The sequence below is a fragment of the Gobius niger genome (genome assembly GCF_951799975.1).
Source record: "Gobius niger genome assembly, chromosome: 17".
NCBI lineage: Eukaryota > Metazoa > Chordata > Actinopteri > Gobiiformes > Gobiidae > Gobius > Gobius niger.
Genome location: NC_136868.1, coordinates 16,992,572 through 17,005,740, shown reverse-complemented (window position 1 = coordinate 17,005,740; position 13,169 = coordinate 16,992,572). Strand labels below are relative to the sequence as shown.

The 13,169-nt window shown below is 40.9% G+C and overlaps 1 protein-coding gene across 1 annotated transcript in view; it reads right to left on the bottom strand.

Moving 5' to 3' along the window:
• The window catches only part of rgl1 (ral guanine nucleotide dissociation stimulator-like 1), a 29,046-nt gene extending 21,404 nt beyond the window's left edge, over positions 1 to 7,642 (bottom strand). The window contains exon 1 of the mRNA XM_079574460.1: positions 7,299 to 7,642. Within this exon, the coding sequence (XP_079430586.1) occupies positions 7,299 to 7,487 (189 nt within the window). The 5' untranslated portion in view covers positions 7,488 to 7,642. The remainder of the gene's footprint in view (positions 1 to 7,298) is intronic.
• Between the last annotated feature and the right edge of the window lie 5,527 nt (positions 7,643 to 13,169).

Genomic DNA, 13,169 nt, shown 5'->3' with positions numbered 1-13,169 from the left:
TTTTTTTTTGACATGTTTCGTTCAAAATGAAAACATGGCAAAGATGTGGCAAAAAAAAAACGTGACAAAATTTGACAAAAAAGTGACAAAAAACAACTGATGACTTTCGTAGGTCTTAGCTTTCAAATGAGGTGTTACTCTGGCCTATAGGCTGTAAGCTCCAGTCGAGAAACTTTTAGATGTGGGTAAAGCTGGAGAAAATGTGCTCGGTTAAGGTGGGGGTTAAGGGGTTAAATAAAATATAGCTACAACAGAACTTGGACCTACGTGAATGGTCAAATTGAAGCTGTTGTTTTATGGGTCCATGGTTTTATATATAAACGGTGAAACTTACGACAGCTACAAGTGGATTGTAGAATGAACTTGTCGATCCAAAACCTTTATATCAGCTGCATTACAAAAAGGGACCATGCCATAGCTGTAGTCTAGCGCTCCAGTATAATGTTCAATGTTATAACCTCTTCAAAAAGCCCTAAGTCACTTGGAACAATATTGTTGGGAGTATCATAAACCAAAAATCCCTCCAAATATTGTTTTTGATGCCAGGCTGCACTACGCAGGACTTCATGTGGGATCAGTTAGAGGGTAACACTAAAGCACGGATTATCCTCCCTGCAGTTATTATGACTCATGCAGTATGGAGGTATCCAGGTGCCCCCTCTGCTCAAAACAGTTACGATAAATTAGCTACGCCCCCCCCATTGTACCCCCCGCCTCCTTCACCTACCCGGGCCCCAGCACTGACCCCCTGGACCTAAGCCTTTCTAAGTCCCCAGTCGGTGAACCAGTCTGGGCTGACTGTCTGTCTGACCCGCGCCTAATGAGAGCTGCACCATCTGCTGCCCGCGCCAGCCCTGTCACCAATGAAACAAAAACAACACAAAGAAATCGATGAGGTTAACGGTGATCTGACGGCAGACAAGTGCTGGCTGCGCAAACCGATAAAGCACCATTTTTGGTGGGATTTCCGGCTGGACTTTGCCACACATGCACATTTGGACTCGGATTGAAAATGCACAGCCATCTGCCGCTCACAAGTCAAGCGAGAAGTCTGTGCGTTGTAGGAAATGAAATTCTGCAAGTGATGCTCAGAAAGTGCAGCTTGACGTGTTTTTTCAAAGCTGCTGCCGTAGCATTGATTGAATTCAGAGGATGTCGTATTTCCAAATTATGTTTTTATATTAAGGCGAGACACTGCAGGTGAATAGGGAAAAAAATGTAATTTACAGATATCAATTTGAAACTTTTGCTGTCGATCACTGGCATAAATGTGAGGAAAAAAATACATTGCACGTTTTCTGTCAGTGATCTGAATAATGGATAGAGCTTTGTGGTTTCATTTTATTGATAAATGAGTTACCAAGATTTTCTCAGAGGGGATTTTGGATTTCTTTTTTAGTTTTCAAATAAGCTGTTTTTTAGTGGAAAAATGTGTAAAAATGTAATTTTCGCCTATTTTTTGACATTCAAAACTCAATAAATGGGGCTAGGGATTAGATTATAAAAAATCCCTCTGAAAAAATCTTCCAAATATTGTTCAGTCCAAGGCTGGAAAATTTGAAGTCTTTAGGTCCTACTTACGTGGACATAGTGTCGCCACAATGACAGAAAAATGTGTTTTGAGAAAAAGGCCCTTGAAATTTTGCTCTCCCATATAAGTCTATTGGCAACCATTGAATCAGCGCAATATTTGAACATGTTACTGTGAAGATTAGGCATATTTTTGGTTTCCCGGTGAAAGCTTGTATGTTCAGAGACCAATTTGGCCCAAAACCTGAAAACTGAAAAAATTGAGTGTTTAGGTTATTGTATTCCTTGCTTTGAATTCATTTCTTTCAATATGTATCTACTAAAACAGCACGTCAACACCACCATAATCTGTTGCACCAAACCAGATGAGACTCACTGCTATTTTAACAAAATCAATATGTAAAACAGCATGAAGCCGCTTAAGGGTTTTTAAATAGATCTTCCAGAACAAGCTAAATAAATACAGGATGCCGGTGCTGGACCAAAGTTAGTGCCTCTTTGTTCTTTATGACCTTCACTTTGCTCAGAGTTACCATTCTGCTGACACACACTGCTGACCACTGATCTTAACATCCTATCCATGCACACACTTCTTTACTTCTAAGCCATTTTCCTGCAAACGCACTGATTATGGCACTTCCCAATAGCAGCCTGATCCTAGTCATGCGTCCTTGCTTAATACTTCTGGCCTTTGGTGAGTGGGTCTGTTTCGAGTGTGCGAGGCCCGGCGCACACACACCCACACACACTCCTGCCACTGAGCTGCTAAAACCATAAAACCAGCCACGAATCAAAGCCGTGGTGCTGCACATCGGGCCTCAGCCCCCTCACCAGTAAACACTTGCACGTGCCGCACTGAACCGCCAACACAAACGACCAGATGGCAAGATGAGTTTCTGCCCCAGTGGTCTGCCCCGGGACAGTGCCCTCCCCTCCACGGTGCAAACCCATATTGACTTTTCACACCCGCACTATTGTGGAGACCTAATTAGTGTGCAGATCTCAATAGGAAAGTCATCCGATCATCAGGCTGTTTTCACTGCTAGTCTGTGATCCTCAAAGGACAATGGTTTTGATCATAAATGGGGAAATACAAATTAATGGCGTGAACAGATGCTTCTACTCTTGACAATGTAACTGGCTGCTGCAGATTTATTGATTTGAGATAAATTACAATCAGGGCAGCAATATAAACAATCATTGCAGCTTAACATAACTACTATAACTCATTTCAAATTCTATTAGGGCAAGGTGTTAAAGCAGTACTAAGTAACTTGTTTAACGTAATAAATCCTGTCCGTAGTCCTTCTGGGGGTAATACAAAGGTTAATGGGATGATTGGGGGGTCTTTCATCTCCCCCTGGTGTCTCTGGCCAGAAAACCACAATTGCAACTTTGCTGCCTCCGGGTAGGAGTCACCAATACAAACTAATAGAATCACGAAGAAGAAGCCAACAGGCTAATGGGCAAAGCTAACTCCGGGGTAGCGCCACTTAAACCTTTTTTTCAGGTAAGTTTGAGTGAAAAAAATATCTCCATTGGATGTACAACATCCCTCTCTCCTTTTGTCTTTTCTGTCAGCGTAGTGTCTAATCTCACAAACAAAAACGTAATGTGCTGTGACACCTGCAGTGGCACTTATGGCCTCTAGGGGCATAAGTGAAGGGGCGTAATAGGCCATTGGCATGTCCATGATGTGTCCTTGAGCAAGATACTGTCTACCCTGTTTGTGTCTGTTTAGTTTTAGTCTTAGTCTTTTGACAAAAATGAAATTTAATGTTAAGACAAATTTATTGAACTTTCCATTTATAATATTTATTATAATCATATTTAATGAAGGTCCTCTGCTTCAACATGAACAAAGCAGCACAGAGCTGTTCTTTTGGCGGTGAATTTAAATGATATGAGGCTTTTTCAAAACTCAGTGGAAGTTCTCTTCTTTTCATTTTAATTTAGTCTTATTTTAGTCAACGAAAATATCTGGACATCTGGTCATAATTTTAGTCTCATAAACAACTTTTAATTTATTTTTAGTTCAATTATAGCCAAAATATTACTTTGACTTAAATTACAACAAAATATTTTAGTCGACAAAATGAACACTGCTGCGTAGGTTTCCTTCAGGCACTCTGGTTTCCCCTACCACTAAAAACATGTACAATAGGCCAGGAAGAATGATGTGTGAGTGAATGAATGGTGATATTCTGTCCGTCTAGCTACGTCGCCGACCACCACCATGTGTGGAGTGAAAGAAGTACAAATGCACTGAGTGAAGTACTTCGGTGACTTGTGTCTAGAGCTGTCATGATAAATACTATATCGACTTATTAGATAAATTATACATTTTTTTGCTTGATATTTATCGTCTGTACATTTATTAGCATTTTCCTCCCATTCTTCTTTGTAAAACTTTGAATTATCACTGAAGCAAATTGATTTACATTATATTTCATGTTTATCACTTGTGCTTGTGTGGTATTTTAGGATATGATGATGCACTTTTAGAACCAAGGATTACTGTCATTTTTATGCCTGAGAGTTGACAGTATCTAGTATCGTTGGAGTCAAGAATATCGTTTATCGTGAAACTTTTCTGCCTCAATATATCGAACTTCAAATTTGTTATCATGACAGGCCTACTTGTGTCCTGTGAAAAGCGCTATACAAATAAACTTCTATTCCATACAGCTAATGTTCGCTAGGGCTCAGTAAAAGTCATTCCCAAATCTGAGTGGTTCTCAAGCTGTGGTCCTACTATGGCGGTAGTCAGGTTCCCTTTCTTTAGAATTACTTTAGTCATAGTCTGTCAGCCTGGAGAGTCCCGTTAGTTGCACTGGGCACTTACGGTTACGATGACAGTTGTGTTTCTGTGAAGAATGTGAATGAAAAGGCACATGCATCACAGGACTAGTTTCGTCCGGTTGAATGAATCACGTGTTCGCTGTCAGACCCAGGGTGTCTAATCATCAAAACATCAGGATCCAGTAGTGTGGCGAAATACGGGACGTCACAGAGGATCGGCCCCGACGTGCACTTCTCTGTTCGAGCAGGGAAACAGGAAGAAGGATCGCACACTCAGCCTTTTTTGCTTTTGTTCAATGGAAAACCCACATTCATCAACATTTTGCTTTCCTTCACTTTTTTTTTTCCTCTGAAGCTTGTTTTTTCCTGCAAAACGGACACTTCTGCATTTCAACGGAACAGTCGGGGTTATTGAACTGCAGGGGGTGATACTTGGGGCCTGAGGGAGTCATTTCACCGGAGCCAAGACCAACTGATATTGAGCATTACTGCTATTGATATCGCAGATGTCTGTTATTGATTCAGGCGCAGGATTGTATTAACCGAACGAATGCTAAACCAGTTCAATATCACGCTTAACTGGGATAACCCTCAGCTCTGGTTCACTCTCACTTCTACAAATCAGGCTCAAAGCTGGCCATGTCCTTTGTCCTTTGTCCTTTTTTTTTGAGAAACGTTTCCCCCATTTTCGTCACGTTTTTACATCCATCAGCTTCCAGTCACACTTTGCGGAAGAAGTTTGCAAGAATATTTAAATAGGCCATATGATGCTCACTTCTTGGAAAAAACACTTCATCCATGTTTGCATACAGTGTCTTATCTCTGCTTTGGTTTCATAACCTCTCGAAGATGAAGTGAAGTTAAGTCAGCCACATCAGAAGGACAGATTGTATCACGCGTTATCAGGGGCTGAGTGACAAGTTTATGCGGGGTCAATTGAACCGCTGCGTGTTTCAAATTATATCTTACATAATTGTCCTTGCTCGCCTATTACCTAGAATGCCAACAAGACAGCGACACAGACATTCGGCGCCTGGCGGAGCGCAGCACATAGGGGGATCCCTGTGCTTAGAGTGCTCTCGTATCCACACTCTAACACTGCAAAACAATGGGAGGAAACAGAACTGTGACTTTGGAGGACACGTCAGTCAGGATGTCAGATACGCAGGACCAGGGGATCCTCGACGAATAAAAAAAAAAGAGTGGAAAAAGAGTGGTGGATGCTCTCTCATCGAATGCAATTTCTCCATCTGTGAGATCAATAAAGTATCATCTTATCTTATCTTATAAACACAAAAACTACACAAACTGCTGGAAATATTTAGGCTGCGCTCATATTCTTATTATATAGATTATAGATAGGCCTATGTTTATTTTAAGGAAATCCACAAACACTAAAGCTTATCATTTTGTTAACCTCCCCCTAATTATAACATTTGTCACAAACCAGGTAAAGAAACAGTATAGCCTTGTCTGTGTAGCAATAGTGTTTAGTATCTGTGGCATGTATTTATTTATCAGCATTTTGCGGCGGTTTAGTTGCTCCTCTGACGCATCAATATGATCTGGAACATTCAGCATTGTGGCTTTCTTTTCAAATGTTGCTACGTCAACATATTCACCTTTGAACCTCTTCACCTTCATTGTTGTGTTTCCAACCTAACCTACTGGACACGCAAATCTCACTTTCTTCTATGAGTTTTGAAGGGTAGGTTCTTTTCTCTGCCACTGCTTTGGTTTCTCTCGGCCCTTTGTAAACAACCTCTTTTTTTTTTTTTTACCTTAGTCTTATTAGCGCTGGGGCACACATGCAAGCAATTACCCACATCTAAGCTGCAATAAGCTGCTGCCAAAGTGGTTTCTGGTGATCCCACTGTTGCAAGGGAACTTTGGTGCAAACAAAGGGGTAAATATAGTGCACAAACTTAAGAAACCCTTGCAAAGTCATGCTGCTCTGTGTCACTTCAATCCTGGATATCTGTGACTAAGGGCATTGTGAAATTGATTAAGCAACATTCACTCACATAATGTACAGTAATAAACAGCTACTACACTCATTCTGGTTGGCGGCTTTTCCCCCCCCCCACACACAACAAAGATACTGTTCTTGTAGCAGACATTATTGTTGTCAACATATAAAAACAAAGAAACCAGAAAAGAAATGAGAAAGTAGATGCCGGCGGTTTTCTATCACTGGCACGACTGGTGGGTCATTCTACTTAATATAATGTTTTAATCCTTCAATGTTTTCATGTTTGTTCTTCAGCGTTGTTAAATCAAAAAGCGCAAACCACTACAAGCGCCATTTCTCTTCCATGTGACCCGACCAGAACTAAGACTCACAATCACTTTCATTACTGTGTGTTCACTATTTTCAATGTAAATCCTTGTATTCCCAAAGTAACTGCTGAGTCTCCCCCCAAAACAGACCTTGAACGAGCCACATGCCCTGCCAATATCGACACAATATTTTGACTTTGCTTATCGGTCAGTAAAGTGCTATGTTTTCCATCACTGAATGAAAATAGTGCCAGGGCAACCAAAACAGGAAGCAAGTGCAAGGCCATAGACGTAGCTGGACTTAACTATTTATTGTTTTTAGTAGCCACTCCATATTCATGTTCATATTTCATATTTAAAAAAAACGTATCTATCGGCAAAAATCCAAGAAATGTAAAATGATTTGGAATAAATTTGAAAGAAGAAAAGCAAATTTTGTTTTGTAGTAACATAAATATTCAAAATCCAAGCCAAACAACTGCAGATCCACCATAACACATTCATAGAAACTTAGGTCTGCTGTTATTTTCATGCATTTCCCAAATGACACAGACAGAACAGCTTTTGCATAAACCAACTGTTGATATTACAAGAATAAAAACAAATGTTTTCAGTTTAGCGTTCAATAGATGGGTATGAAAGCTTCCTGTTAGTGTTAGTGAGATATTAAAGAAGCGCTGACTGACCCAATGGCGCGGGGTGCTCTCTGGAGACCGGGCCTGGTACCGTTGTAGGGCCACTCCTCCCTCGCCCTCCAGCAGCAGAGGGCAGTCCAGGTCGGGACAGTGGTGGTGGGTCTGGGGTCCCATAGACCAGGGCAGCAGGGTGGCCAGAGGGTACTGGGAGATCATGCTGACCACCTGGATCAGCGGCATGGGTGGCACGGATGGCAGAGCCCAGTGCCCATGGTCCAATCTGGAAGGCAGTGTGTCTGAGAATGGGGAGTCCAAAAAAGCTGGAATGAAAACTGAAATGAGTCCTTGTTTGTCCTTCTTGTTACTGCTGACAGAGTGCAGGCCTATAGCTCCCCCAGTCATTAAAGCCTATTGTCTCCCTCCTTCTCTCTTTCTGACCTCTTAAGGGGGCGGGGTCAGTGGTGGGACGTCCCGCCCACCTCAAAGCCGGTGACTAATGGGAGTCTGAAAGTGGAAGAATGTAGGGAGAAGGAAAGACGGACAGGAAAGCCTAGATAGAGGAAGGATGTTCCGGATGAGATTCATAGAAAAAGCTGGTAATTGAAATGTTTTCCATGAGAGTTGGTCTAGTTTTTGCCAAGTTCAAAGTGGATTTGAAGGATATTTAGACTAATTACATTTTCATGATAACCGTCTTTCACCTGCCATGTTGAAGTGACTTTATAAAATTATAAAAGTTAAATAAAGAAGAGCAAAGTAACTTGTTTACCTTAATAAATCCTTTTCGTCGTGGTGGAAGGCTAATACAAGTGTTACTAGGCTGTCCAGAGAACCACCCTTGCAACTTACCTGCCTCTGGGTCAGACGCGCAATACACACTAATAGAATCACGAAGAAGAAGCTAACAGGCTAACGGGCAAAGCTAACTCAGGCTAGCGCCACTTAAACAGTATGTACAGCCAAGTTTGAGTGAAAAAAATAATAAGATAAGATAATCCTTTATTGATCTCACAAAGGAGAAATTCACTTGTTACAGTCGGTGTTCAAGAAGATCACTCAGAGTTAATAAAGTGCAGCTGATGCAGAGATTATTGCACATGTTGCTTTACAGTCTTATTGTACAGTCTGACAGCAGTGGGGATGAAGGCTTTGCGGTAGCGCACCGTCCTGCACTGAGGGTGTCTCAGTCTGCCACTGAGAGAGCTGCTCAGCTCTTCTACAGTCCCGTGCAGTGGGTGGGAGGTGTTGTCCATGATGGAGGTGAGCCTGTCTTTTCTGTCAGCGTATTTACTCTCACGGACAATTAATGAGTAAAAAAAAAAACGCAACATGCTATGACACCTGCAGTGACGCTTATGGCCTCTAGGGTCATGAGTTAATTAGTTCTGCTTGTTAAAGATTCTTCACATTATATTATCTAATTCGAAGATTCCTAAACGTTTCATGTTGCAACCCCAAAGAATCAACGCTAAGAACGGGGGATCCCAACAGTAAAATTGTATTAACACAAATTGAAATGGTTAAAACATTAAATTATGGTTTAGAAAACGTATAGTTCATTTGATTTGAAAATTGCATTTTGAAACAATCTCGCAACCCCCAGCTTACCTTTGGGTACCGCTGATCAAAATCATAGCTCCCAGTTAAGTAGTAGTAGGGAATTTGTTCCCTGCATTTGACCCATCCTTCAGTGCTGATAGGGAAACCTGTCATCTCTAGCTCTTGAAAAGGTCAGATCCACCAGAGCCTGAGAATTAATCTTTGTGTTTATGTTTTGGGTTGAAATCAAAATGCCGTTTATCTGCAGTTTACTCATTCAAGGACCTTTGTTGAAATATAATAGTGCAGACAAAACAAAGTAATATCAGCACGTCTTCATTATGGAGCTTTGCTATTTGTTATTTGATTCATTTGGATGGTAACAGAGCAGATTATGTTGTAAATAAAACTGTAAAGTGGTTTGGGAACAAAAGTGGCTCTGCTTTATCAACATTTTTGCATACATTTTGCTTCATAGTCTAACCCAGTTAATCCTAAAACCTGCTCATTTTAGACTTAATCCTGGTTTTAACCTCATGTAAAAATCCACATTCCCCCATTTTTCTACAGTGATATTCCTGTCTATATTAAATCCATATAATCTCGAAAACGTGACCGACTCCACTGAACTAAAAGGATTAAGGACAGTGAACAATATGTGGCTTTATGAAGTTACTGATTCAGCAGCTCATTTGTCACGGGGGGTCAAGGGTCAAACTGCAATAAATGTGTAACATATCATCGGACACACATATCTAAATACTTTGTGTTTGTGTGAATGAGTTGGGTGGGGGGGCTGAGCTACAATGAAATGCAGTCATGTGTAAAAAGCCGTTGTTACTTTGAAGAGGATTAAGTGGGACCAGGCGGCCACTGCCCCCACAACCCGGGTTTTATGCAGTTAGAGACAAAGTATTCCTCAATTAAAACTACGGCTTCTGGATTGTTCAGCACTTCATCAATAAAACAATAAAAGAAACCGAACTGTTAGAGAAACAACTGTATTACAGGCAAATAAAAGTAGTGTACTTTACCCTGTTAGTCTAGTAGGGAAATCTGAAAAAGGGCTTGGATAACACTTGCGGTTCCGAAATGTTAGGGGTTGGCAGCCATGTTTTTCTGTTAATAAAAGGTGTTGGGAAATTAAATTATTCCTCTGCATTTGACCCATTCTTCAATGCTGTTCGGACAACCCATAAGAGCAGAATGCAGCTGCAATGGAGTGCCCTAGAACTTGAGACACTGGCACGTGTTTAGAATCACCAAGCTGGATTAACCTATTGTGCACGTTTGAGTTGCCGAGGGGAAACAGAGCACCTATTGGAAACCTGCCTACAGGTCTCAGACACAAGGAGAACATGGAAACTCCACACAGACAGGACCTACTTACTTACTTATAATGCTCTAATAATAACACATTCATTAATTTATTCTTGCCTCTTTAGCTGCCCATTGTGCTTGAATTGCCTCACACGGGATAAATAAAGTCATGTTCATAAATAAAGTTGCCTTGCCTTGCCTTGACCTTCTGGACCCACGTTTAACATCTTAACCCCCACCTGAAAAAAGAGCATCAAAATAGCAACGAAAAATGTGACAACAAAGGTACAATCACTTTTGTTGGTCTTGGCTTTCAAATGAGGCATTACACTGTTTAGATTTGGGTAATACCAAACTGGTTTTCTGGTGGAGGCTTAGAGGTTACAATATATCAAATAGTACAAAAGAAAAGTATCTTGGAAAATGACATTACGCATTAATGGAGGTAAAATAGTTCAATCTGCATTTTTGTTTTGGCGGACTATAGCTGTCAATCATAAATGTGTGACGTCCGTTTTGGGTGAAGCAATACTCTGTACCGGACGCGCTTCTGTTTTTTCAGTGGCTGTTTATTCTCTCGACTGTGTTTCGCCTCGACATCATCTTTGAGCATAGGAAGCGACTTTCTGCACACTTTGTACCATATTAACTACCACAGTTGAACTTGGTCCTGTTGCGTCTGGGAGGGGCAGCGCTATGATGTTATTACTAATGGATTTCTCCAATGTGAGATCAATAAAGTCCTACCTGATCTCCTATGTTTTCTATTTAATTTTGACAATACAGTTTAAGTCAGAACGCTCTCCAAATCAAAATCAAATTACTCCACATCTTTAATGGAGTAAAGGTATGATCTTTTTCTAATAAACAGAAGTAAAGATGATAATATTCATGTATTTTAGTCATAATTATATCACTCTCTAACAAATGATCGCCAAATGTGTAGGTAGAAAACTGCAAATTAGTTTTAATTATGTAAAACAAAAACAAAACATTAACTTTTAGTCCAAGGTATGTTTGGGGCCTTTGAAGGTACTGCCCTGAGAACTGAATCTTGATACTATGAAGAGCCAAAAATCTAAATTAGGTGTTTTATTTTACACAGGGGCAAAATCGGGTATCTTTGTGCTCTTCTAAAATTCTCACGCCTTGATAAAAAGGGTATTATCAGCCATGCTCGAAGGCAGATTTGGTGTGGTGAAGCTGGGAAAAGTAGAAAAAGTAATAGTAATTGATGGAAATACCATAGCAATGATAGCGATACATTATTTAAAAGCAGTGACATGACAGGAGCACATATTTGAAGTACTTTTCCCTCAGTCTGTACCGCTCTAGTTCATAGCTCTCATCTGACTCAGTGTAACAGAATTCCTATCTTAACAAGCCAAAATACCATAGACTCCACCTAAACATGTATAAATAGCGTTGAGTCACGGCCCCAGACTGTGGTCAAAGGAAAGGACATCAAACATTAAAATGCCTCTGTAATCAAACCAGATAGCCTAAATGAAGTGTCACATTGCTGGGTATGAAAGGGAGAGACTGACGGGCAACTGAAGTCAACATTGCCTCCTGTTACCAAACAGGACTCAGGTCATTTTTTGGCTGATTTGGCAGATTTTAGGGTTAAGACAATGGTGCATAAGATCTTGGTCAGTAAGGAGAAGTTCTTATTGTGCGTTTCTGTTTTGAGTTGACACAGCTGTGAAGGCTAAGCTTTGTAAACTTTCGCAACACGCTCTCAATGAAAATCCTCTCAGCCTTGGACGCTATAAACAATCCTCCTGTTTTTGCAGCTCTGAGCTCACAATATAGAAAACTAACCAGGCAAAATGGACGGGTAACCTGGCCTATAACACTAATCATAATGCATCATTTCAAATCCGCCTGACAGGACAACGCCGTACAGGGAGTTTGAGACAAATACGCTAATAGATCAAAGGTTTTCTGGTTAATATAAGATAATTTCTCCATTTCTCCTTCCTCTTCCTGGGCACCACCATCACCCAGGGCCTCAAGTGGGAGCCCACCGTTAGCTCCTTCATCAAGAAGGCCCAGTAGAGGATGTCACTCTTGCGGCAGCTGAGGAAGCTCAAGCTGCAAACCAAGATGTTTGTGCAGTTCTACACAGCCATGAGTTCATCCTCACCTCCTCCAGCTCGTGTGGTCTGCTGGCGCCACTGCCAGGTACAGGCAAAGACTGCAGCACATGTGCGAGCTGCTGAGAAGGGGATCAGCTTCCATCTCTCCAGGAGCTCTACGTCTCCGGGACCCAGGGCGGATCACAGCTGGCCCTTCAAACTGTTTGACCCTCTCCCCTCAGGTAGACGCTACGGTCCATCCAGTCAGAGCCTCCTGCCACATGATCAGTTTTTTCCCTTCTGCCCTCGGACTAATGAACAGTAAATACTACCTTTATATTGCACAACATATGATTGTTCACCTCACATATGCTGCTTTTTGTCCATTTGTAAATAAATCATGCCACTCTTTGTCTGGGCATGTACATCGTGTACATTTTGTATTCAGAGTGAATTTGAATCAGAGCTAATCATATTTATATTTATATACTATTTTCTTTTTCTTTCTTTTTTTTTGCTTGCCCTTATAGACTTAATAGCATGTTACATGCTGCATAATTGCAAAATTGAAACCATTGGGGGAAAAAAACAAAATCCTAGTTTGTGAAAGACCCTTCACTGACAGTCATAAAATCTATTCTGATTCTGATTTCACCAATTACAGACGTTAATTGTGCTTCTCTGTATGACTTTGTCAGCCGTTTACTTTGATTTTCCAAGCAGCCAAAATGTGAACAGAGCAATAATGTTATGAGCATCTGGTAAATGTATTTGCAATTATTATAACACAGCGGATGATGATGTCTGGTGTAAGTGCAGTTCCCTTAATCACCAACAGATGGAGATACAATACAATTATGAAAAAGAGTAGCTTGTCAGATTTTTATACTTTGCAAGACTGTGTGTAGCCTTCTACAAACTAGGTACATCCTGACTTTTCGCATTATTATTGACATTGATACTGTATTTCAGGTCCATCCCA